The 27385-nt window shown below is 39.5% G+C and overlaps 3 protein-coding genes across 7 annotated transcripts in view; all 3 read right to left on the minus strand.

Annotated features, from left to right (window-relative positions):
- LOC129771887 (inositol polyphosphate multikinase) overlaps positions 1–27385 on the minus strand; it is a 44059-nt gene that overhangs the window by 16424 nt on the left and 250 nt on the right. The window contains exons 1-5 of one of the 5 annotated variants that reach the window (XM_055776006.1): positions 11063–12223; positions 10784–10987; positions 10281–10724; positions 9818–10215; positions 9278–9746 (exon numbers count right to left, since the gene is read on the minus strand). In XM_055776006.1, the coding sequence (XP_055631981.1) occupies positions 9546–9746; positions 9818–10215; positions 10281–10724; positions 10784–10985 (1245 nt within the window). In that variant the 5' untranslated portion in view covers positions 10986–10987; positions 11063–12223 and the 3' untranslated portion in view covers positions 9278–9545. Of the gene's footprint in view, positions 1–9277; positions 9747–9817; positions 10216–10280; positions 10725–10783; positions 10988–11062; positions 12224–27385 lie in introns of those variants that run through there. The other 4 variants (XM_055776007.1, XM_055776005.1, XM_055776008.1 and 1 more) reach the window with 4 other exon arrangements.
- LOC129771890 (hydroxyacyl-coenzyme A dehydrogenase, mitochondrial-like) lies at positions 12394–27282 on the minus strand. Its single transcript, XM_055776011.1, has 5 exons — positions 27261–27282; positions 13613–13720; positions 13425–13551; positions 13096–13371; positions 12394–13036 (listed from the first exon to the last, which is right to left on the minus strand). Exons 3-5 carry the CDS (start codon positions 13485–13487, stop codon positions 12500–12502), a joined length of 876 nt encoding a protein of 291 aa, XP_055631986.1. The 5' UTR covers positions 13488–13551; positions 13613–13720; positions 27261–27282; the 3' UTR covers positions 12394–12499.
- Positions 25900–27273, minus strand: LOC129771889 (hydroxyacyl-coenzyme A dehydrogenase, mitochondrial-like). The gene is made up of 3 exons (XM_055776010.1): positions 27164–27273; positions 26945–27073; positions 25900–26773 (listed from the first exon to the last, which is right to left on the minus strand). The coding sequence occupies exons 2-3, from the start codon at positions 27044–27046 to the stop codon at positions 25958–25960; spliced, it is 918 nt and encodes a 305-aa protein (XP_055631985.1). The 5' UTR covers positions 27047–27073; positions 27164–27273; the 3' UTR covers positions 25900–25957.

Here is a 27385-nt window from a genome sequence, read left to right on the forward strand (position 1 = left end):
TTATCAAACGAGTCGATGACTCAAACGTGATTATCAATGACGCGGAAATATCAATAACATCGAACTGCTCATCGAATCATAGAAAACTTAAGGGATCTTTCCTCGTACAGTTTTCAAACTGCACACTTTTTATCAACGACGAAATGTACTCCAACATTAATAAAGAAGTTCAACTGGCATCATTCGTTCCAACAACGGGATTGACGGTAAATTTTACTACGATTACAAACAAATTCCCTATAGAATACTTACAGAAGTTACATCTGGAACAACGTGGTCATATCAAACACATCAATCTAAGGACAGATAACATCCAATGGAAACTCGAACTCTTTGGGTGGACATCGTTTGGATTCGGTTCAACAATAACAATTATTTTCATCGTAGCTCTATCATTTTGGATCTGGAATAGACTCCCATCGAGATCATCAATGTCGCATCTAGAGGAACCTCAAAGTCATCAGAACCCGGAAGAACCATCGGAACCTAACAGACAAACTCGCCCGAAGATCACTATGGTACCGCAAGCATAAATCCAGAAAACAGAAAGCCGAGGACGACTTTCATCCCAGGGGGAAGCCGTCAAGAAAAGCAACAGGCGCATCACGCCACGTTTCGCGCCAATGAACGAGTTGATAGCTAAAACTAATAATCAGCATTTTTAGGCTATAAAAGAGTTAGCGCCATGTGGCTCAACCTTTTTTTCGCGTGTAGATCGGTGCAGTGAGGTTTAAGTATTTGACTTTAAGAAAAGTGAATAATAAAGTGTTTTTTAAAAACTCGTTTGTTCAAAGAACAAACATAACTCTGATTTTGTAGTATTTCCACTTATCCACTAATTTGATCTGTTAAAGATTTCTTAATTTTCCCCCAAAAAATAATAATTGAATTTATTTGTCAACCAAATTATTCGAATTTCGGGTGTTTTTTCGAGCTCCGTAAAAATAAAACAAAGAATGCTTTTACTATCCATTCTATCATTTATTGTTCATCTATCTTTCAAGAATAAAACAAAAACGGAGAAAAAATATGCATAACTAGAATAGTTGAGAGCTGATGAAGTGAGAGAGGGAACAGATTCTGAATCAGTAAAGATGTCGCTATCGCAAGAACCTCGGACAAGTCAAAAACATGTTTTTGGCAAAATGGCGGCCGTTTGAAACACAAAATACTGGTTAAAACGTTTTTTTCTTACGTTTCCCAATTTTTTAAAAACAGTAAAATTAAAAATTTTTTTAGAGGTTCAAGCGATAGAGAGATGCCTGCCGATTGTATCCATATAATTTCGACATTATTCGGTTCAGTAGAACTAGAGATATCGTGAACGCCAGGTTGAAAAATCTAGTTTCGAGAAAAACGCGTTTGAAGTTCATTGTTATGTCTGTAACAGGTTAGATACCGCATCACTAAAATGGCTCTAACTCGGTAAATAATAGGATTTACGATAAGTCCTTTCTAGGGTATATTCTACAGAAACACAGAAATAAGAAGGATTTTTTTCAAATTTTTTAGACTAGAATTCTCCCTTAAACTGACCTGCGATTTGCTCTTCGATTTCAGATTGTAATCAGTTTTAATTCCGGAAGGTGTTTGCAGTATGCGCAGAAACTATTTCTATATTACATTCCGTAAAACGCAGCAATTGCGCAAACAGTAGAAATATTCTCAAAAAAAATTCTATATTTTTGTGAGATTACTTACTGTGCCCTGTCGCTCCCGATACATCGAGGCGAAAGAACCAAAAAATTTAAAGCCGTTTTAATACAAAGAGAAAAGAAGAAGCGAAAAAGGAAGAGAGAGAAAGAAAGAGAAAAAGAGAGAGAGCGAGAGAGAGAGAGAGAGAGAGAGAGAATGAAAGTGGTAATCGTTTAATGCTGGCATTAAACATCCCTATCTAGCTTCCGGAGTTTCTGGCGTGTCACGTTAGACATGTGTGGCCTGATGGCACACAACACCTTTTCTCTGGACCGACTCTGGTCGTTTCTGGTCAATCGCTAGCTTCGAACAGTCCATTCGGTGACAGTAGAGATTAGAATTTTGTTTATTACACTAACAAAATTCAAAAGAAAATTAAAAAAAATAATATAAAATCAAATTCGAATCAACTCGGGCAGCCAAGACACCTGGGAGGATCAATTTTTTTCCCAGTTCGGGAGATTCTTCGAGGATCGGAAAACTATAGTTCGTGGTCTCTTGCCACCAAGATGGTCCTTATTGCGGAACGGACATGGTGTGCTGTGACGGAGAGGGCTGATGGGGACCCAGCAGTAACCGAAGAAATCTCGGAACAAGCGTTAGCTACCATATGTCTCAGTATCGATTCGAGCATTCGCGGACTCGTGAGGGATGCCAAGAATGCGAAAGAAGTGCGGGACAATCTCCGGAATACGTACGAGCACAGTGGATCAACTAGGAAGCTTGGTTTGCTGAGGAGGCTCACAGGTATTTGATTAGCCGAAGCTGCAAGGGATGAGGACATCATCTGCCAGACGACTCAACAGTATGTCAATGAGCTGTTCACGACTAGTCATCAGTTGGCGGAAGTTGGCTTCAAGGTGGATGACGCTTGGCTTGCTAGCTTGCTAATGAAGGATTGCCAAAGCAGTATGATCCTATGATCCTTGACCTGGAGTCAACGACAACGACAGACGTAGTCAAAGCAAAGATATTGCAAGATGTGAAGATATCAAATGAGACGAAGCTAGGTGGTGAAGCGTTCTTCAGCAAGTCCAAATCGGTTTCGAAAACCAGCGGCGAGAAATTAGGTGTTAGATGCTACCGGTGTAAGAAGTTCGGCCATCATACGTCCCAGTGTTCCAGTCAAGTAACTGTGGGGAGGAAAGAAAAGGATGCCAAGAATAGTGGTCATGCTGCATTTTTTGCGGCGTTTAATACATGCCAGTCATTTACTTCATCTGAAGAGGATTGGATCTTCATGCCAGTCATTTACTACATCTGAAGAGGATTGGATCTTCATGCCAGTCATTTACTACATCTGAAGAGGATTGGATCTTTGATTCCGGAGCTACTATTCATTTGTGCTGGAACAGGAATCTCCTTGTAGATGCGCAGAATGCATCGTCAAGCATTAATGTTCCCAACAACGCTTTGGTGCCGGTCATTGCCAAAGTATTGGTGAACGTATTGGCAGATACTGGAGCAACAACATGTGAAATAGCGATGAACGGAATTTTATGCATACCGGATCCGGCGTTCAATTAATTGTCCGTGAGTAGAATGTGCGAAAAGGGATACAGCGTTATGTTTATGAAGGGAGAGTGCAAAGTAGTCAGTTCAACAAATGAAGTAGTTGCGATTGGAAAAGAAATAAGCAGTAGAAGGCATTGTATGGACATAAACAAGCCAGCAGAGTTTGGAATTTGAAGCTAGATAGTGAACTAAAATGTTTTGGAATGTATCGGTCGAAGCACGATGTCTGTGTCTACTACAAAATCGAAACCACATCTATTCTGATAGTGGCAATCTACGTGGATGACATACTTATTATTCCGAACAACGTGTGCTGGGAGAAGAATTTGAAGAAGCAGCTAACCAAGAAATTTAAAATGAAGGATTTGGGGCTCGCTAGCAAATTTCTTGGAATTTGTGTAACCAGAGACGAAGACGCAGTAATGCTAGATTAAGAACAATACATCAACGATCTCCTGAAACGATTCGGTACGGCCGAATGCAATATTGTGGCAATACCAGCGGATCCAGGACTGAAGCTGATCAAGCAGATGAGTCCAAAGTCGGAAGAAGAGCGGAAAGAGATAAAAAAGGTTCAATTCCGGGAGCTAGTGGGCGTCTTGCAATACTTAGCTCAAGGAACTCGTCCAGATATCAGTTTTGCAGGGAATGCGGTGAGCCATTTCTGTAACGACCCCGGTAGAGCTCATTTGACTGCGGCGTAGAGTATCCTTCGTTACCTGAAGGGGACGAAGCAAATGAAACTGGTATACAATAGATAAAGTGATGGAAAGTTCGCAGGCTTTCGTGATGCAGACTGAGATAATGATACTGACATCCGTCGTTCTATAACTGGATAAGTGCTAACAGAATCGGGCGGAGCAATTGCTTGGAATTGTCGTAAGCAGTTGACGGTGGCTCTCTCTACAACGGAGGCCGAGTATATGGCGGTTTCAGCTGTCACTCAAGGAGCTATTTGGTGGAGAGGCTTTAGATGCTCGGAACCAATGACCATCTTCTGCGACAACCGGAGTGCTGTTCATTTGGCTCTTCGAGAAGCAAACACATCCACATTCGACATCACTTCGTAAGGCAGCATATTGAGGATAAAGCAATTCAACTGGAGCATGTCAGTACTGACCATCAATCAGCGGGCTTGCTTGCCAAGACACTACCCATCAACAAGTTTGAAAGCGGACGAAAGGCCTTTGGAACCCAAGAAATTCTTGGTTAAGGGGGATTGTTGGAACAGTAACTATCGAATTATAGACAAGGAAGAAGAAATATGGAAACTCAATAAGTCAGCTTGCAATCTATACAGGGTGATTGCAATGTTATCCTGTAGTCGCAAATGGTTAGAGAAAATGATCCATTTTTTATTTTACTACAGCGCTCCTAGTGGTTGGATCTGGAATGTTCTGACAGAATCGGATCATGGTATTGTCAAGAAATTAAATGCCAGCCAAAACACCGAAAAAAGGATTTCGATCTGTTCAAGCCAGTAAGTACAGGGTATTGGATTGGATCAGAATTTAGTGGAGATAAGACGTGCTCAGAAGTTGTGGTGGACGAAACTTACATGAAGATGGGATATATGCAGCTTCCTGAACAAAAAGTTCTATAAACCCGCTAGTCGATAAATTCATACGAAAGCTTATAATTTGGCCAACATTTGCAGATGCGGACAAAAACCCCAGGTTTTCGTGCAAATAAGACTATGATTTCCAAAATATTCAAGCAGGGGTGTATGAAAAAACGTATTCTTCCAGCCATGTTTGAATGCCGTATTTCTGTAGAACCTGTATCATTTTTCAACTATCCATGCGTGCGGAAACCCATGGGATCACGGATTATATACGGTCCGAGCACTCATCTTATTTCCCAACAAGAATAAGACTACCATTGAGTGTTTTTGCCGAAAAATTATTCAAAATTGGTATAGCACGGGAACCCTCTCATTGCTGCCCGATTCCGGGGAATGAGAAAGCGAACTTGCTAGCAATGGTGGGCGCTTCAGAAGGCACATTGTTTGAAAAGTAAATGTTTGATTCTTGCTCCCGACATTCTTCCAAAAAAGAAAGTAAAGTGACAAACCAGTGTTGAAAGTCACTATAATACAGAAGAAAAAAAATCTTTTAAAAGAAAATCGCACAGGACATTTTTTCCAACTTTCTCATCAGCACACTGTCGCCCGACTTGAGTTAGTGTCAGAGCGAAGTTGACCTCCGTCATTGGTTACACATGATTATCCCTAAGGTCTCGACAAGTACATGGTTCAAGGGATTGAATGTGAGTCGTGATTTCCTTCGCATGATGTCCCGAGTTATGTTCAAATGATTGCGGCGATGGCTTCGAGACAGTCCATGCTTTTCGTTCTCAGCTTTCCATAAAACTGAGAGAACAGGAAAGACAACCGGAGATTCCTGTCCGGGTAGCCACGATCCAGATATTCTATTCAACGTATAATGATGTTTCCTCCGTTGTACCCTTGAACCGCCTCCCCTCTTACCCGATCGATGAACTGCCACTTAGTTGCGGCAATAGGAACACATATTCTTTTCAGACTCAAACAACAGGCAGAAGACTATGCAGCCCAGTGACGAGAAAAATCTAACCAGGACACCTCATGTCGAGATAAATGTACCACGGTCAATTCTCTTTTGCAAATGAATTGTAAAAAAATGGTAATGGTAATGAATTAGAGAGACTTTAAACTCTGAGAGTTCATTCGTCTCTGTAAAAAAACAATCAAGAATTTTGTTGTAAAACAAACCTCGAGTCAACTGCGAGTGATGTGACATATTTTCAAAAATAGTTCATAAGATCGAAGTTAAAATATTGAATTCTCGACTCCGTCAGGTCAACGCCAAAAAAGCCTTAAAAATATTTTGGATAACAAATATCCTCGAAATTCAATCTCCCTCCTGTGAATCGATCGTTGATGACGCCTCTAAACTCCGTACTGTCCAACCCTGACCTGTCTTATTTTTTAGCATCCGATGGTAATCGTTAGGTTTTCAATCCATTGAACAGAATCTTTGTGTTGATTGAGTATACAAGTCGTGCTGGTTTGTTATTGTTGAGTTTTTCGGGGTTAAAAAATAAATAATTCAATGCAACTTATAATCATCGTAAAATCGATCCATTTTATTCTCATGTAGTGATAAGAAAAAAATTAAAATGGTCACATTTCTACTCCATGTTTAAAATACAAACAAAAAATCTCCAATTAAGACGTTGCAAAATTGAGTGTACAGTTCAAGTTTTTCTTGAAACGAACATTAAAATCAATTCTGAAATGTTAATAGATAACAAAAATCAATCTCCTAGTAGTAGATATGGCCCCCCTTTGGCGTCCAGCACTTCCTGCAAGCAAAGAGGTGAGATTTCTGGTCACTGTAGACGGAAGTTCCTCCCAGATCACCGTAATCGTCGTTTTGAGTTCCGCTTCGTTCCTTGGATTTTGATGGATGGATGTGTCTTGATTTTCCACCATATATACTCAATAGTTGAACACTTCGGTGATTTCGGAGGTGTTTTGAGTTGATTAGGACATCATAGAGCAGGCATTCCAGCACCACGAAGTCGCTTTGCTTCGGGTCATTATTCTGTTGAAAGGGTAATCACGAGGGAGACCGACTTTCTGAACGGGAGATTGCAGGTTACGTTTCAGGAAGATAAATTCAGCCATCTTGTCCATCGCCGAATCGATAAACACCATGATTCCAAAAACCAAATGTTGACTGAAGCACCAATCCTGGCTTCCTCCATGACATCTGTCTTTCATTCGATTCAAAGATATTGGTTATCGGCTCATCCGTATAAAAGATCTTGTTCCAGAATTCCTTAAGCGGCCCTTACACGATCAGTAGCATCGACATTATCAGTAATAGCAATACTAGCAAGACATACTCCATTCAGCATCATCATTGTTCTTCAACCCTACACGATCATTTTTATTGCTTCGAGGAATGCAGCAACTCTAGCCTTCATAGTCGTAAGAGAAATATACACATTTTCGAAATGAAAACTATCAATGAAAATCAATTTTATTGTATCAAATAAACATCCACATCAATAATTTGAAAGGTTTTCTGCAAACAATGAAAAAATCTAGAACGAAAGTTGTTCCCAATAATGGTTTCTAATTATGATTTCAACAATTTGATCTGTTAATATAATGTCTTTCAGTGATGGATAAAGAAGATTCAAAACAATATGTTATGAGCATTCGAAAACCATTTTGAAATTATTTTCATTGATCTATTTACAATTTAAAAATTTATTTTTCAATAGTAATCTCAATAGCTTATGCTTGATTCATTACCATTTAATACTTTCGTATATGTCGACACCGTAACTAGAGGCGAATGAACTGCAAAGTTTAAAGCCTCTTAAAAACAAAGAAATTCAAAAAATTTAACACCGTGTCTCACCCGTATGCTTCACCCACTCATTTGGGCAAAAGATGTCGACACTGCACCGTCGCTATCGCGAATTACCATTTTAATCTTCGTGCTCCATAGTTGTGAAGCGAAAATGATAACGGGTTTTCAGGTAGAAGAAACAAACTTTTAAAATCAAAAAGTATAAATGAAAATCATTTTTTTCGCATCAAATATGTAGCTCTACATAATAGAGCAACAGGTTTTCTGTAAATGGTGAAAGAATCTTAAGCTAAAACTAATTCTGGTGGTAATTTTATTTTATACTAATGAGTTTTAGTAGGGATTTCAGAAAAATTATAGAAAATTGATCAAGTAAGGTTCAGTGCTGCGTGTTTTATGCATTCAAGTAACAACAAATAATAACTTTCATTCAAATTTTAAGAATTTTAAATTACTTTGGGCCCACTAATCCAGAGAGTAAATTGGCTCACAAACATAGATTTTGGCACAAGATGTCGCACAGTATCCTAGACACCTCGAATGATAGTGTCCCTGCTCTATTACAGTAATGATCGAGCGAGTTCAGAAAATCCGGATTTGCATCATTATTGCCCTTCATATGAATTTTGTCAACCTTAGACGATCATTGTTATTGTCATTCTGATGAAGTGATGTCATTATTATTTATCGTGTAAGGGACCCTTCAGGTCTGTTTACATATGCCTTAGCAAACTGTAGTCGTTTTTTCATATTCACCTTTGAGATGTAATACCTTTTTCACGGCCAACACGATCGATTGTTTCTGTATGCTGCTCTCCGGACAGTGTCTGCGCAGACGGGTCTTCCAATGATGCCGGCTACTTCGGTAGTCAATTTAGGAATGTTTGTTTTAGGGTTCTTTCGCAATGTTCGAACAATTACCCGTTCATCATCAGAAGATAGGATCCGTTTGCGTTCTCTACCGGAAGATTTTCCATGGTTCCTTCGTATTTCCACTTGTTTATGATTTCCTTTACTGCAGAGTTGGTTCTTCCGACAGCAATTGCTATTTCCTGCAATGTTTTTCCACGACAATTCATACTTATTATCATTGTACGTGTAACAACATCTATTTTTTTCCTCTAACTTGCCATTTTGATAAAAAAAATTCAAACATCAAATAAAAACAAAAACCAACACTGTGCAAGCAATGGTTAAGTGTTGGCACCACATAATGACAAAAAGTACGCTAATTCACAAAGAAACCTACTTACAAGACTAATTTGTTCGGAGCAATTTAAAGTGTACACTCAATTTTCCGATGCCTAGAATAGAGATTGTTTTTAATTTTTAGGATTAAACAATTAGCGGAAAACTTTTCTCGGAATTTAATTGCACGTGCAGCTATGTGTGAGCGATAAATATGCAACTAAAGAATCAATGTATACAAACAAATGGAAAGTATCCTCAAATAGCATTTGTACACTCAATTTTGCGATAAACTGTATGTCAAAAAAGGCTTGAATTAGAACAATAACATTCGAAATTGGAAACTATCTGCCTTTTCATCTGAAAACGGGTAATTTTGGCCTCAGGTGAACCTAATTATACCGATTGGAAGTAGATTTACATCCTATTGAAAATGTGTAGAATATTAAGACGAAAATTGTGTGCACTGTTGTTACAATGAGAACGCAAATAAACGTAGCTTCAGTAGTCAAGGCTTTCTTTCAATGATTTGCAGATTGGCAAACTTATTTTTGTCATTATTTATGGCATACAATTCGCCGCTCCCCAAATTTTAATATAATAATAATCAAGACGAGAGCGATTAACCGAACTAAGCACTTTTGTTTTGGATAAACATAATGTAAAAAATCTCGTAAGCGCAATTCAGTATGGTGCACTTCTTCAGTAAACAAAATATTTGTTTGGAATCCAGATGTAAATAGACGACTACACAGTAGAGTGAATACAAACGCATCCTACCTAACATTCCTTCAGGAATTCTTCGAAGATACTCACTAGGCTTTCAATACCTTGTAAATAGTTGGTATCGATTGTGCTCTCCTCGGCGGGAAACGCATGGGCAAAATCTATCATACGAGCGCTGGCCCAAACCTTGTTCTCATATGATCCGACTAGATTGTCTCGCATGAAGACGTAGCTTTCGCGCATAGCCTTCATGTCCTGCATTTTCGTAGGGGTGAAAAAAAAACAATAAATGAGAAAAGAACCAACGGATTTTGTTCGCTCCTCACCTCTTCGTAATTGTTTATGGCCGAATGACTTCTTTGGATTTTGTAATAATGTTGCAAAGGCTCGACAGTGCCGTCTCCGCCCGTTGGAGTTGGCGTAACGGGTGAGCCAGAGCCGGCGACTGGGCTGCTTGCTCCACTCGCAATTGTACCCGTTGGACTGGATGCCGAAGCGCTTCCACTACCGGCCAGTTTAGAACTAGAACTACTCAGACTTTTTGCTTGATACTGCAGAACTGGCTTGAGACGACGGGCATCGTACACAAGCAGGACGGAACTGGAGTACAACCGGAACGTGGTTTGGGTGCGGGCCCATTTCTGTATTGGCCACAGGTCAGATAACAATTGAATCAGTAGTTGTCGACACAGCCCGCTGTCTGTGTTCAGAAATTTACGGAATGCTGGCGGATAGAAAAAACATAAATTACGAAACATTCGGCTAGATGCATTGCAGGAGGCTCATTACCATCCTTCACTGTAGTTTCGTTCAATTTCTTTCCGTACTCCTTCCCAAATCGCAATCTCCGGCCACTCGCCAAGGAATACACCTGAAAACCTGGTATGCAAAGACCCAACGGTTGCTTGCAAGCTTGATATTTGGATTCCTCGGCCCTTCGTTTCTCTGGCGTAGCCAAAGGATCCCATGTGCGACATCCAATCTTAACATCCATTATACACGGTTCCAGCATACCGTGTGTTAAGTCGGAGAGCTTGATAAACTCTACCAGTTTCCCATCGACAGGTAGCTTCATGTGACCCCGGTATAGGGGTATAATCTCTTTCAGAAGCACCAAATCCGTTTCGTTCGTTGCTGCTTGGATCTGTTCATAAAACTTAATCTCCCGAGCGCCACACAAAATCTTCCCTGCGGGTTTCAAAATCGAACCATCGTCAACGGAGCTCAACAAACCTGGAATGGAAAGATCTGCGTGTTAGATTATGCTATGATGAAAGACAAAAGCTCCCTACCTATAGCATCCGTTCCTTCTTGGAAGGTATGACCAGCGACTTGATTTTCCAAAGGCTCAATGCCTTCGGGAAGTGTGGGATACTGCTGCACGGATGACATTCTTGATCCTAATTTTGGTTGATTCTTCCCCCCGATGACGCTAGCATGACTTTTCTTCTTCTGATACGGTGGAAGCTTAAGATGATAATGGTGATGGCTCATAACTGAGATTTGTGAGAGTGCGTGAAACGTGTAAAAAATGAAAAAAAAAACACAAAGCGAATAGCGAACTCAATCACCGTTTGCGTACTATCCGACAGTAACTGGTATCAGCTCGAAGCACACGACACAAAAGAGAACACACCCGCTATGAGTAGATTCCGCCTAAGGCGAAGACAAGTTTATCGAACAAGAATATCTCTTTATCGCTAAAGTATTATCTTTCGTCTAAATCCTCCTCGCGCACATGTATGACATGAATCGAACCGCATGTGATCGATAATTTTGGTGGTCGACCAGAAGCATTCAGATTCGCAATGATAACACAACGCAATGCGAACGAGATGTTAAGTATGTTGAGTTTAGGCAAAATTACAACAGTGAATCGTTGGAGTTATTTATACACTAACAAGATTGTTTTCGAAAAAATGTAACACTTTCTTGTGTGTAACTTTTTATTTTATAGGTAAAAATTGATCAAATTTTGGGTAAAACTTGTTTGGGGTGTAATGTTTACATGTGCAAAATTCCGTCACAATCTTTCGAGTGGTTATCGATAAAAAATTACGGGTGCGGACGTAGAAAATCCAGGCCAGTCCCACAGGTGGATCACGAAACAGTCGGGAATCGAACATTCGACCGTGCCTAGGAGCTGTACCGTTAGTGTTTGGTGCAGCCGTAATTCATCGTAATGGACGACGAGACGTAGACGAAAGCAGACGCCAAGCAGATCCTCGGTTTGGAAGAAGATCGACAAAGTCACCAAGAAGTACTTGGTGTGGCAAATTCAACAATCCGTACATAACGACTAGCACCATCAACGTTCAAATATATGATGGAGAATCTCTAAAAGCGCCCGCTACCCTTCTTCCGGGCCTACGAAGGTGACACTCTGTTATGGCCGGATCTGGCATCGCGCCGTTACGCGAAACCGGTGATTTTTTTTTTTTTTTTTTTATCTGTATTATAGTGACTTTCAACTCATTTGGCTGGTTCGTCACGTTTTACTTCCATTTTTTGGAAGAATGTCGGGAGTGAGAGTTGAACTCGTGACCTTTAGCGTGAGAGGCATGGATGTTACCACTACGCCAGATCGCCTCCAAAACCGGTGATGGAGTGGTACGATGCCAACAATATTATTTTTGTGCCAATGGAACCAATTCGCCAGAACTTCGCCCAATAGAAGAAATCTGGGCGATGATGAAAGAAAAACTCCGGAAAACAGGGAAGGTCTCCAAAAACGACCAGAATTTGAAGAAAAGGTGAATGGATGTGCGTAAGAAAAATGGCACTAGTGCGTTAAGTTCAAGGTGCGGACATTTAGCCTAGGAGAGGAGGTTGAATAAATCAACTTTGCAAAAATATTGCTAATATGTGATTATTTATTCCCTGAGAGTTTCAAAAATATCTGTTGCATTTTTTCCAAGTACGGTTTTTATTACATCAAAACCAATTTCAAAATTCCGAACCTTCACCCCTATATTGTATATGATAATTTCACAATATTTGAACTGTTCTTATTTATAACTGTAAAAACCCTCGCCACTTTTGACACCGAGCTTCTTTTCAGCAACGAGTTTCTTCAAAACGGCGCTCGGTTTTGCCATCGGATCCTCGGGTGAGCGCTTGTGGCGTTCCTGCATTATGCTCAAGGTTACATCCAGCCCTACCATGTCCATAAGTTCGAACGGGCCCATTGGGTGTCCGCATCCTAGCTTCATAGCAGTATCAATATCCCTGGGTGTAGCATCTCCCCGTTCGTACATTTTCAACGCTTCCGCTGTGAACGTGAATAGCAGTCGATTGACGATGAACCCTGGGCTGTCCTTGCAGGTGATACATGTTTTACCCAATGAAATCCCGAATGCCATAAGTGCAGCGTGAGTGTCCTCCGATGTCCGATCGGTTTTGATAACCTCAATCAGTTTCATCAGCGGAACCGGATTGAAGAAATGTAATCCCGCGAAGCGATCCTCCCTCTTCGTTACCGAACCCAACTCTTTTATGGACAAAGAGGATGTGTTACTCGCAAAAATAACATGATGTGGAGCAATCTGTTGATATTATAAGGATAGAATGACCCTTCATTTGGCGTAGTATAATTCAAACCTACATCATCGAGACGTTTAAACAATTCCTGTTTAACCTTCACGTTCTCTACGACGGCTTCAATCACCAAATCAGCCCGCTGAACAACCTCGTCCAATTGGGAGCTGTAACTTATCCGACCCAAGGCTTCTGTCACGAATGCACTTGCCGCATCGGGATCATCTTTGTAGAACTTACGAGACCACCGGGTGGCATTCTTTTTGATTTCCGCACGGGATTTGTCTAGGATATCTTGAGAAACATCAACCAATGTTGCCTCATGACCAGTTGCAGCAGCAACCTGCAAAATTATGAAAAGTCTCAGCGCCGTTACTTAGAAACATTCCTACGCACCATAGCTATTCCTGAACCCATCGTGCCAGCCCCAACAACGACCACATTTTTTATCTCTCTCATAGCGATAACGGAACTTTTACTTCTTCTCTGGTATTTTTCTGCACTTCAAATGCGAACTCCATGTCTGAAATAAATTATGTTTATAAGGACGAAGCAATAGATTTGCTGCGATGAACTGTTCTTACACGTTAAAGAAATGTAATCAAAGTCTTACAGAACTATTTTTTCTCAAATTGGAGAAATTCGTATGTTGTTTTCACGTCAAGATGTTCTCGAAGTACTCTTCAGGCTTTCTGTGTCATAAAATAATAAAAAATACAAATATAGATTGCGGATTTAAAAAAAACAGATGATTGGTTAGCATCACACATTATCATGATGGAGTTCTCGTCAAAGAAATTTGTTCTGGATTGTATGATCACGCGTATTCTAGAGCTTGCCATTCCAGAATATATTCAAGGCGTGTTATTTAGCATGACCAATCTCAACGAAGTTCTTCTAATAAAAATGACATAAGTAATACCTATGTTGAGACCGCAAAAGTTCCACTGGAAACGTTAGTGCCATTCAAGAAGTGTGCTTTCACAAAATATTTCTGCAGTTCTAAATATGCCAAAAACGATTGTGTCAGGCAACGACGAGATCGGTCATGTAACCACTGCGCTGTTCCATCCACAATCCAATGGTGAGGTGGAACGGTTCGTCAATACATTCAAGCGGGCGATGAAGAAACTCGAAGATGTCATTTTTGAGAAAAAGTTGAAAAAAATGATTTTTCGGACCACCCTAAAATGAAAAAGATCACCCTAACGAAAAAATAAAAAATACGGGTCTTATATTTAGCAATAAAGCACAAAACTACCACTTTTCATGGAAATCTGAGAACCACTATATCGGTTTGGCATGGAATGGTTGTATAAAGATCGCCCAATCCTTGTGGCTTCAAAGTCGACGAAGATGTGGTACGTAGGAACCTGCTAATCGTGGCATTTTTTGGAAAATCTGCCACAGTGTAAAAATCAGATCCATGGTCGAGCAAGGATGAATCCGGCCTGATGAATTCCCCCGAAACTACTTACTATTGACGATAGTGGCGAGAGGGGATCTGATATAGAATTTTGTTTCTCGTTACAAAAATGAGTAAATAAAATTTTAAATCAATATATTAGGCTGTCAAAAAAGTCCTGCGGTATTTCCGCGAGGTGTCGTTGTAAGCGCGTAGTTCTAGTTGTATTCATTGTATCGAATCAAACTATAGCTTGTTGGAAAGGTATTTTTGCGCGCTATAATATAGTCCTTGACAGTGTTTTGTTTGGTTAAGTCGTTCGTGAGTTATAGTGTCGCAAATATGGAGCAAAATAAAGAGAATCCGACATATTTTACAGTACTACTATGACAAAGGCAAAAATGCATCTCAAGCTGCCAAAAAAATTTGTGCAGTTTATGGACCCGATACAGTTTCCATTTCCACCGCATAACGATGGTTTCAACGTTTTCGTTCTGGTGCAGAGGTCGACGAAGATGCACCACGCTCCGGAAGGCCTGTCGTCGAAAATTGCGACAAAATCGTTGAATTAGCCGAGAAAGACCGGCATAGTAGCAGCCGTAGCATCGGCCAAGAACTGGGGATAAGTCATCAAACCGTTATTAACCATTTGAAGAAGCTTGGATTCACAAAGAAGCTCGATGTATGGGTGCCACACACGTTGGCGAAAAAAACATCTTTGACCGTATCGACGCATGTGAATCGCTGCTGAATCGCAACAAAATCGACCCGTTTCTGAAGCGGATGGTGATTGGCGATGAAAAGTGGGTCACTTACGACAACGTGAAGCGCAAACGGTCGTGGTCGAAGCCCGCTGAAGCGGCTCAGACGGTGGCCAAGCCCTCATTAACGGCCAGGAAGGTTCTGCTGTGTGTTTGGTGGGATTGTCAAGGAATAATCTATTATGAGCTGCTTCCCTATGGCCAAACGCTCAATTCGGACCTGTACTGCCAACAACTGGACCGCTTGAAGGTAGCACTCATGAAGAAGTGGCCATCTTTGATAAACAGAGGCCGCATTGTCTTCCATCAGGACAACGCCAGACCACACACTTCTTTGGTGACGCGCCAGAAGCTCCGGGAGCTCGGATGGGAGGTTCTTTTGCATCCGCCGTATAGTCCGGACCTTGCACCAAGTGACTACCACCTGTTTTTGTCCATGGCGAACGAGCTAGGTAGTCAGAAGTTAGCCACAAAAGAGGCCTGTGGAAATTGGCTATCCGAGTTTTTTGCCAATAAGGAAGCGAGCTTCTATAACAGGGGTATTATGAAGTTGGTATCTCGTTGGGAAAAACTCATCGAACAAAACGGCGCATATTTGATTTAAAACAGATGATTGTAACTAATTTTATGAACAAATGAAAATTTAAAAAAAAATACCGCAGGACTTTTTTGACAGCCTAATATGTAGTGCAAGAAAGTGCCTGTTCGTGCATAAACTCAAAACCGCGGGTCTTTTTTGAACCGATACTTTTTTGAACCGCGGCGTTTTTTTTAGCCGAGACTCTTTCAAAAAGCGGCTTTTTTTGAGCCGAGACTCTTTCAAAGAGCGTTTCTTTTTTGAACCGCGGCTTTCTTTAAGCCGAGACTCTTCCGAAAAGCGGGTCTTTTTTGAACCGCGGCTTCTTTTTGAGCCGAGACTCTTTTGAAAAGCGGCTCTTTTTTGAACCGCGGTTCATTTCTAAAGAACCGTGGATCGTACGCTCGTTCTGTCGAACCGGCTCAAATGAGCTGCTCGTGAGCACTCGCCCGTCTCTATATTATAATGAAAAGTTTCAGTAACAATGTTGGAAATGTATCGAAGTAAGTGAAGTAAGTGTTTCAAGTATTTAAATAACATGATGTAAAATTTTTCATTCAAATTTCAACATTTAATAACTGGCTAACTGATTGGGATACGAGTTTGGGACCCAAATTATGGACCCTAATTGGAAGTCGCCACCAGACGTCGACACTATCCCTCTGTCATCGCGAATTACAATAAAAAAACATTCTTTGAAAGTATCAATTGAATAGCTAGAAAATGTCAACCACTTCTAGAATGAAAATCTCGCATTCTGATTGGTCGATAGGCATATACAGTTTGTGCTATCTCAGTTGTAGTGTAAAAATAACATAATCTAACGATAATAATGCAACAAATCACGTTGTGGAGATATAAATTACGTGACTGCGACATGCTCTATTAGTGACACTTTAGAAAACGATCAACCAACTTCATATGATAAGGCTGAGAGTTAATTTGAAAATATTGCTGCTTTGCCAATGGTTCGCGTAGCTCAGTGCAATAATTCCGTACAGTGTTTACCAATTGATCCATTCACTGAAAAAATCGCTTTCGTTCGTTCAAATATAATCATACAGAAGTCATTTCCCCCAGCGGCATTCTTTTGTTGTTACGTGCTACAAATCACGACACAAAAGAGAACGAGACAACTCTGCATCGGTTCGCACTTTACGATACACCAGCACGCAAGCAAAACCGTCATATACGCAGTGCAGAAAGTTTATTTTCTTTTTTGTCTCTAACATATGCATATCGAACCTCTCCATGCATCATGAAACAGCAGGATCATACGGACTACGCAAAGCGAAAGATTCATATTCAACTAATGTAGCAGATCCTGATCCTGAAGTCTCAGAGAGTGCAAACTACAGTAGAACCCCGATTATCCGCGAAATAGTTTGGCAAGCTCACCGAAATCATCATTACGAAAATCGCGGATAACGCAATAAATGCCTAAAAATGAGGTGCAAACACAAAAAAAGACATTTCAGCATGAAAACTATGTTTTATCAATACAGGTATCATTAAACAATCCATCTGTAAGGTCGTGTACATCAGTGGTCAAATATTGTGATAGTCTAGACCAAAACAAAAGAACAAAAACCTACCACTCATTGACAAATTCAGTGAAGATTCATAGAATTACTATATATGCGGTTCAAACTTGTATGCAGGTTTCGAAAATGGTGTGCGATGTTTGGTACAGCTCGAATGTGCAAACAACAGTCTTCGTTCCTCTATTGGTTTAATCATTTAGTGTAACACAAGTGACTACTGTCATTCACACAAGTTTCTGAATAATGGAAACAATAACGCACAAATTCAGCGAGTGTCCTCGAGTAGCGGCATCTTGGAGACTAATACAGCAAAAAATTGCAGTTATGTTAAGAGGATGGCAACGTCCCTCTTTCGGAGAATTATTACGGCCGTCATTAAATAACATCACAAAAAGCCAACGAATTCAAGTACTGAAAACCTTCATGAATTATGTGGAATTCATAAACGAAACAGAAGGGCTGATAGATACTGCAGCCTTAGAATTTTATTTAGATGTAAACATATAATGACAACTTATATACGATGAATTAACTTGACATTGCAAAAAAAAATAATCCACTCATATTTGGTTATATGTTCGTGAGAGGTTACTTGCATGACACATTGTGTATCATTCGATATTGATCGAAATCCAAAAACCGCAGAATAGGGGTTTGCTAAGCGTAAGAACAAACTGGACGGCTTTCCCGCGCGGATTTTACAATGACAGGCCACCGCGGGGCCTCGGTAATAGAATGTGAATGAGATAAAACACACAAGGCGGAGCGGGTGTGGACGGTTCTAAAGTCACTGTTGTAAGGTTCCTCATTCTCTGCGGTGGCTCGATGAAGATGATGCGCCCCAGCGGTTTTGTGATAGTATTAGTGTTTATGCGTTTTTGAAAGGTGCACATGAAGCAAGGCAATAATAAATGTACTATCGGTGAGCCAATACGTGAGAATCAATTGCGGTCATGTAGCTGCGGATTCTCGGATACCACCCAAATTATCGAGAAATGCAATATTTCAGACGTGTGTGATTAACTTCTCTCTCCCTCTCGCTCACGTAAACATCCCTCTTCCGTTTTCCACCATTCTGTGATTATATACCTCCCCTCTAATCCGCTTACTGTCCAAACAGTTGTACCTTGTATCATAGACTCGTCTTGCATCCGTTTATAAAAATATAATAATGGCAGCTAGTGAAGCCGTCGAAAGCCGCTGAATGTGTTTTCATCGAGCTCCTGCTGCAACTTGTGATTGCGAGAATCGCGCGGAGAGCCGTCTAGTGTGTTTCCACGCTAAGAAGTATGCGTTTGGTTGTTTTGCCAATTGGAAAACTAGAACTAAGCTCTCAACTACCGGCCTTGAGAGAAGCCGTTTTCGAGCCACGCTCCCGTTTGGTCACTGGTTGGATGACTTTTGAATCGTGTCTGAAGTTTGCATTTCTCGCGTAATTTTTGAAAAGGAGCTATCTACATCGATCGATTCTCTTCATTTACATTACCTTTCGTTAGGGTGAAGGTGGAAGCTAGTCACAAATGGCTGCCACGATGGCGCTCATTTCTTTCATCTCTCTACCTCACCCCTCGCCCGAAAATCAATAATTTTGCGAAACAGTGTGAAGAAAATGATCGTTTTCGCACACTTCCCATGAAGTGATATCAACCAAACTCTAATCGATTACCCACAAGATATTAAATTTTCATCTACTGTCGCACTGTATAGTGAAAAACGTCGGAAAACTCGAGAAAGTGCTCTGAAATTTAAATTTTCATTTTTCAATCTTCGGCAATGGTTTTGTTTGTATTGGTGAAAGCATCGTTATTTTTTCAACACTGATGCCAGACAACATCATCGAAACAGCTATCAAAACCACTCAATAAGATGTTATTCCTGAGTCATAGCGTGAATAAAATTATGTTGATATCAATACAATTATTATTTTTACGTTTAATGGTTCTATAATGTAAGTTTTAGCAACTTTAACATTGGGTAAGAAAATTGTATTGCAGAGCTCGGAACACTGCCACGGCTGCCTATGCTTTCAAAAACAATAATCGGAAAAGTATTACATTCAATCAAAATGTCTCGGCCAACAATTCGCATGTGTTATAAATTTGCTCATGTTACGCTCGCGTATAATAAGAATTTCACTTATTGTTTTACTTTACTTATTAATTTTACGTGTTAATGAAGCGCCACCAGTCTGATAAGTGAATTGACCTATTTACATGTGCTTTGCTCTTCTCTCACAAACACTATTATCCCATTTTTACACGTGGGTTTACCTATACTACTACAATGGCTAGCTTCCACCTTCACCTTAATGAATCCGCGATAAAAACATTTCCTGATATGTTCGAAGATCAAGAGTGTAGAAGGAAATCTCGTTTATCAACTATTTGGCAGAACTGGCGTCATCTGTCTGCAAGGCAGTGGTTATCGAAAGAGATAGTCAATTAAGAGAATCGATTAATGTAGGTAGGTCGTTTTCAAAAGTAACGCGAGATTCTTTGTTTTTACGGAGACTTGAAATCTGGCGTAACTTTTGAAAAAGATCTATCTAGATTGATCAATTCTCTTCATTGTCTTTCTCTTTCGATACCAAGGCCTTGGAGACAGATTTGGCGTCAGTTTTACCAAATAGTTTGATAAACGAGGTTTCCTTCTACACTCTTGATCTTCTAAAACATCAGAAAATGCTTTTATCGCTGAGTCATTAACGGAAAGAATCGATTGATGTAGATAGGTCATTTTTAAAGAGAGAAATCTTCGATTCATTCGTTTGCGCTAGTCAAATTAACATTATACAAAGAAGATGTGTTTTTGTGCGCCGAACCACCTTAGTATGTTTCTAACCCATAAAACCTACACATGCCAAATTTAGTTCCGATTGCCTCAGAGAGGGGGAGGGTGGCTGCCATCCATAGAAACTTTTTGTGTTTCGTTTACTTGATTAATTCTCGAGTAATGCAGAAATTTGTGTTTCATTTGTATGGCAGCCCTCCCTAAAAGAGGGGGAGTAGTATCTTACCACGATGGAATCATTTACTGCAACCCTAAAAGTTCAGCTTATCAAGGGTCGGTTCCGCGCATGTCACGTTGGAAACTGGAAACACTATTTTAAAATAAAAATTATGAGTGAAAATTATCTTTCCCAAATTAAGTTATTACTCTATGTAAATGAAAATCACTTTTGCTTGCTAGTAATGAACAAAAATCATACAAAGATTGTGTCTAAAGATAATTTTATATTATAAAGGTATGTTTTGGTGAGAATATCTGAAAATTCATAGAAAATAGTTCAAATTAGAGACAACGTACTTCTAGTAGGTAAATAACGCCAAGAAAAAAATTTCATACAAATTTTAGCAATATAAAACTGCCTTAGGGTCGACAAATCTGATAGAGAATAGTTGGCCCATACAAACTAATGTCGTATCTAGTTATCGGCACCATTTCGTCGTTAACGAATCTGACTCAGTGACTTTTTTTTAGTTTCACTCTAGACAGCGATCAGCCAACACCTCATGCTGAGGCAAAGGTTTAATATGGAATTAAAAATCAGAATGTTTTTGAAGGCTACATTAAAGTTGCAACAAACTCATGCATCAGGATCACCAAAAAAAACTACTGAAAAGTTGTGAAATTTTGTTTCTTCCCAAGTTAATATCGAAAGTGATAACTGAATTGAAGGCGAATTGAATACATTAGGTTCGTAATCCTACGCATCTTGATCATCATTTGAAGAAAAAAAGACGGCTGATTCATACCGATTACTTCGTGAAGCTCGTGAAGTTCTTTCGCGAGATACATGTGAAACATGGTCAAAAAAACCTCCAAACAGAAGTGGAATTGCAATCGTTGTTGAACGGATTCAATTGAATAGAATTCGATCGCCTAAAAATAAGCTGAGAATGAGGCATTTAGTTACAACATGAATTAAATTTGAAGAAAAAACGCAGCAATATATGCGCCGAAAACGACCAGTATACTGAAAAAGACAGTACAATCAATCATCGTGACCTTGCTCAATTACATACAGCAATACCGGTTCGTGACACGGTAGAAAGTTCTATCCCGTTCAGCCACCCAACCTGACTTTATTTCCACCCATTGGCCCGATGCAAGGTTGGCGGCAGAATAGGTTTGTTAATGGTGTGGTATCCGTTGATTGCAATGAACCGATATTTATCATGTCTCTTTTGAGGGCCCGCATTCATCATGTGTCGGAAGTCAAACTTCTATTATCTCATTTCATGGACCCTATTATAGAAATCGAGGCGATAAGAATTTTGCTCGTTAACTTTATTTTACTATTATAGAAATCGAGCAATTCGATAGCACCGAGCGAGTGATAACTATCGACGCAAGTGTCAGAACTTTTCGAGTTGTTTGGTTCACTTGTTGCATATCTTCAGAGAGTTATTTTGTTTTGGCTTGAATCTCTTTGGGAAACATTTCAGAAACGCTTCAATATATGCAATTTGCAACACATGTTCGTTTGTTTTGATCAGCATTTGTTTTACAGTGCTGCCAGAATTGTCTATAAAAGGTAAGTGTTCAATCCAGCATTATTTATATTAATCATGTTATAACTTACAATGCAGAATCTATTTTCAGCGCATATTTCAGTGGCTGAAAATGAGTGGCGGAAGAAAAAAACCAAATCACCACCAGTTTGAACGGCTCCTTAAACAATGGAAGCGAGATTACTCGAGGTTCTTGTGGAGGTAGTCCCAATATATTCCCGGTGTAGGAAAAGTTGGAGGAATTCAGAGAGGAGCTTAATGCACTGAGACCACCAATGCATCTAGGTTCAGAATGGCAGAAAGTAAGTATTTCTTTTACGATACACATAACTTTCATAAGTAAATTTTATCATACTCTTTGAATTTCTTTCAACCGAATTTCCTACCTAAAAAATGCTTACTTCTACTAGCATACATTAGTACGTTATTTTTGGCAGCAATTTTCTTTTTTATTGCTATACTATGCCAAACTATACCACTTTCACTACAATAGATCAAACTAATGGTCGGAGTGTTATAATGCTCTATACCATATGCTAAAGCTATCCTGCAAAACAATAATGATTTTATTTAAATTACAGGTTTGCATTGACATGAGGGGAAAGGTGAAGAAAACACTAGCACGCAACAAGCGAGAATTTAGAGCAACAGGTTGTGGCCCCAATACAATAAAGCTATCGACGCCACTACAACAAGAAATCGACGCTAAAAGAGAATTACATGTTGCATTACATGAATAACAAAAATTGTTTTGCTAAAAAAAGTGATATTCGTGCATGACTCTTTACGGAATTCCATAGATTTCCTAAATATTATTTTTTTTGTACAGCAAATTGTTCCACGCTGTCGTTTTTATTACACATGCATGCGTGCCTTACGCCTATTAAGCTTCATTCTTTGAGGGAATATCAATTTACTGCAAAACATAACCATATTAACACTTTTGGAAATACATTTTCATAGCAGATGCATCAAAAATAGATTTGGCATCCTTTTTATAGTGCTTCATGAAACATTTCAAACTTGTTTCAAAATATTTCATCACAACCGCTGACATTCGAGCTTGCTAACGAATCGAACAGTTTTCCTCGATTTCTATAATTCCAGATTTTACTCGGTGTGATAGTGATAGTGATTGTATCGAATCCTCGATTCGATTTCTATAATAGGGCCCCATGCCTCTTGATGAGATGATGGGCCCTATTATAGAAATCGAGGCGATAAGAATTTCGCTCGTTAGCTCTATTTTACTATAATAGAAATCGAGCAATTCGATAGCACCGAGCGAGTGATAGCTATCGATGCAAGTGTCAGAAATTTTCGAGTTGTTTGGTTTGCTTTTTGCATATCTTCAGAGAATTATTTTGTTTTGGTTTGCGTCCCTGATACTTTCCTTTGGGAAACATTTCAGAAACGCTTAAATATATGCAATTTTCAACACATGTTCGTTTGTTTTGATCAGTATTTGTTTTACGGTGCTGCCAGAATAGTCTATACAAGGTAAGTGTTCAATCCATCATTATTTATATTAATCATGTTGTAAATTACAATGCAGAATTTACTTCCTGCGCATATTTCAGTGGCTGAAAATGAGTGGACAGACAAATCATCACCAGTACGACTCGTTGAACCAATGTAAGCGAATGTAAACATTGCTCGAGTTTTTTTGGAGGCAGTTCAAATAGAAACCCTGTTAAGGAAAAGTGGGAGGAATTCAGTGAGGAGATTGATGCACTGAGACCATCAATGTGTCTTGGTTCAGAATGGCAGAAAGTAAGTATTTCTTCTACGATACTTATAACTTCATAAGTAAATTTTATCATATTCTTTGAATTACTATCAACCGAATTTCCTACCTAAAAATTGCTTATTCCTGCTAGCGTACATTAGGACGTGTTACTTTTGTCAGTAATTTTCTTTTTTATTGCTATACTATATCAAACTTTCTATACCATATGCTAAAGCTGAAATGTCTTGCAAAACAATAATGATTTTTTTTAAATTACAGATTTGGATTGACATGAGGTGAAAGGTAAAGAAAACACTAGCACACAACAAGCGAAAATTTAGGGCCACAGGTGGTGGCCCAATATAATAAAGCTATTGACGCCGCTACAACGAGAAATCGACGCTAAAAGAAAATTATATGCAAAAAAATTGTTTTGCTAAAAAAAGTGGAATTCATGCGTGACTCCTTACGGAATTCATTTCATTTTCCAATAATTATATTTTTTGTAAAGCAAATTGTTCCATGAGGTCGTTTTTATTACACATACATGCATGCATTACACCCATTAAGCTTCATTCGTAGAGGGAATATCAGTTTTCTCCAAAACATAACCATATTAACACTTTTGGAAATATAGATATTTATAATTTTCATAGCCGATGGGCCCTATTATAGAAATCGAATCGAGGATTCGATACAATCACTATCACTATCACACCGAGTAAAATCTGGAATTATAGAAATCGAGGAAAACAGCTCGATTCGTTAGCAAGCTCGAATGTCAGCGGTTGTGATGAAATATTTTGAAACAAGCTTGAAATGTTTCACGAAGCACTATAGAAAGGATGCCAAATCTTTTTTGGAGGTATCTGCTATGAAAATGTATTTCCAAAAGTGTTAATATGGTTATGTTTTGGAGAAAACTGATATTCCCTCAACGAATGAAGCTTAATAGGCGTAAGGCACGCATGCATGTGTAATAAAAACGACAGCGTGGAACAATTTGCTTTACAAAAATATAATTATTAGAAAATGAATCTTTTAATTTATTTTCACAACTGCAATCTATGGAATTCCGTAAGGAGTCACACATAAATTCCACTTTTTTAAGGAAAACATTTTTTTTTATGTAATTCTCTTTTAGTGTCGATTTCTTGTTGTAGCGGCGTCAATAGCATTATTGTATTGGGCCACCACCTTTGGCCCTGAATTTTCGCTCGTTGTGTGCTAGTGTTTATTTACTTTTCACCTCATGTCAATCCAAATCTGTAATTTAAAAAAATCATTATTGTTTTGCAAGACATTTCAGCTTTAGCATATGGTATAGAAAGTTCGGTATAGTATAGCAATAAAAAAGAAAATTGCTGACAAAAGTAAAACGTACTAACATACGCTAGCAGGAATAAGACATTTTTAGGTAGGAAATTCGTTTGATAGTAATTCAAATAATATGATAAAATTTACTTATGAAGTTGTATGTATCGTAGAAGAAACACTTACTTTCTGGCATTCTGAACCAAGACGCATTGATGGTCTCAGCGCATTAAGCTCCTCACTGAATTCCTCCCACGTTTCCTTAACCGGGATTTTATTTGAACTTCCTCCACAAATACCTCGAGCAATGTTTACATTCGCTTACATTAGTTCAACGAGTCGTTCAAACAGGTGGTGATTTGTCTGTCCACTCGTTTTCAGCCACTGAAATATGTGCTGGAAGTAAGTTCTGCATTGTAAATTATAACATAATTAATATGAATAATGTTGGATTGAACAATTACCTTGTATAGACTATTCTGGCAGCACCGTAAAACAAATACTGATCAAAACAAACGAACATGTGTTGAAAATTGCATATATTCAAGCGTTTCTGAAATGTTTCCTAAAGGAAAATACCAGGGACGCAAACCAAAACAAAATAATTATCTGAAGATATGCAACAAGTGAACCAAACAACTCGAAAAGTTCTGACACTTGCATCGATAGCTATCACTCGCTCGGTGCTATCGAATTACTCGATTTCTATAATAGTAAAATAGGTCTAACGAGCAAAATTCTTATCGCCTCGATTTCTATAATAGGGCTCGATGTCTCAAAAAAAGATTTGGCATCCTTTCTATATGCTTTGTGAAACATTTCAAACTCGTTTCAAAATATTTCATTACTGCCACTGACATTCGAGCAGAGTAACGAATCCTCGATTTCTATAATTCCAGATTTTACTCGGTGTGATAGTGATAGAGATTGTATCGAATCCTCGATTCGATTTCTATAATAGGGCCCGATGTCTTTCATACTGCTACACCTGCCATTCTACTCTTTCCCTCATGTTCCATAAAAAAAGTTCACTTTAAATGCATTTTATTGATTCAAGAGAACAGATAACATTTCACAGCTTAACTTTACTTCTTATACGAATAGAAACCCTCGCCGCTCTTGACGCCAAGCTTTCCCTCCGAAACAAGCTTCTCCAGCATTTTCGGTGGAGCGAACAGCGGATTCTCGGGATACTTTTTGTGCCACCCCTGCATAATATTATTGGTGGTGTCCAACCCAACGTAATCGCTAAGCTCGAAGGGACCCATCGGGTAACCAGCGCCCAGTTTCATGGCGGTGTCAATATCTCGTGCGCTCGCATCGCCTCGCTCCAACATTCGTACCGCTTCCGCCATGTACGGGACGAGAAGTCGATTGACGACGAATCCGGGAGTGTCCTTGCAGGTGATGCACGTTTTTCCCATTCGTTTTCCAAATTCCATCAACTGTTGATAGGTCTCCTCGGAGGTCTTTTCGGTGCGAATAACTTCCAATAGCTTCATCATTGGAACCGGGTTGAAAAAATGTAACCCACCAAAACGGTCCTGCCGCTTTGTAACCGATCCTATCTCGCCAATCGGAAGAGAGGAAGTGTTACTAGCGAAGATGGTACTCGCCGGGGCAGCGTTGTCGATCTTGGAGAACAGTTCGTGCTTAATGTTCATTCGTTCGATGATTGCCTCGATTACCAGATCAGATTTAGCAACAGCTGTCTCAAGCTTTGTTGAGCCTTTGAGATTTTTCAGCGTCCCTTCGATGAACTCTTGCCCTTTGGATGCATCGTCCTTGAATTGTTTTTTAGCAATGCGCTCCAAACTCTTCTTGATACCACCAACCGCTTTATCAACCAGCTGATCGTTAATTTCTACCAACGTTACATTGTGGCCAGTTGCAGCTGCGACCTGAAACGAAGTCGCAAAAATTAGTTATTCTTGTAATCTGATCATTCATTCGACCCCTCGTCGACCGGCATATGTAGAGAAGAGATATAAACATGGACATTGACCTTTGGACGGTCGAAACGTTATCGCGTATCAATCTTGCATCGGAAACCAGCCGATGCGAATACTCACCTGTGCTATTCCGGACCCCATCAGCCCACCACCGATCACTACCACGTTTTTAATATTGGAAGCCGTAGCCATATTACGGGAAAACACGCGCAACACGGACATTTTATTCCTTCAAACACCTTTTGCTCGCTAATCAATTAATCATAAAACATACCCCCGTTAATCAGAGAAGCTATTTCTAACAAGAAACTTAAAATATTTTGGATTTACAGGACAAACCTACGAATACGGTAACAGCGAACTCAGATACTGTCCGAATGCGGGTTGTATCACTTGACAGACTGAGCTAAGCGTAATTGGATGTTGCATTTCGTACTTATCAATCGCTCTCGGAGCTTTCTGATGAGTCTCGGGTAGATCGTGTATTTAAGCTTCACTGTGTTCTCTTTTGTGTTCGTAGTTCCATTTTTTTTTTGTTTCAACCACATTGAAATACCGCAA

This window comes from Toxorhynchites rutilus, chromosome 2 (genome assembly GCF_029784135.1).
Source record: "Toxorhynchites rutilus septentrionalis strain SRP chromosome 2, ASM2978413v1, whole genome shotgun sequence".
Lineage (NCBI taxonomy): Eukaryota > Metazoa > Arthropoda > Insecta > Diptera > Culicidae > Toxorhynchites > Toxorhynchites rutilus.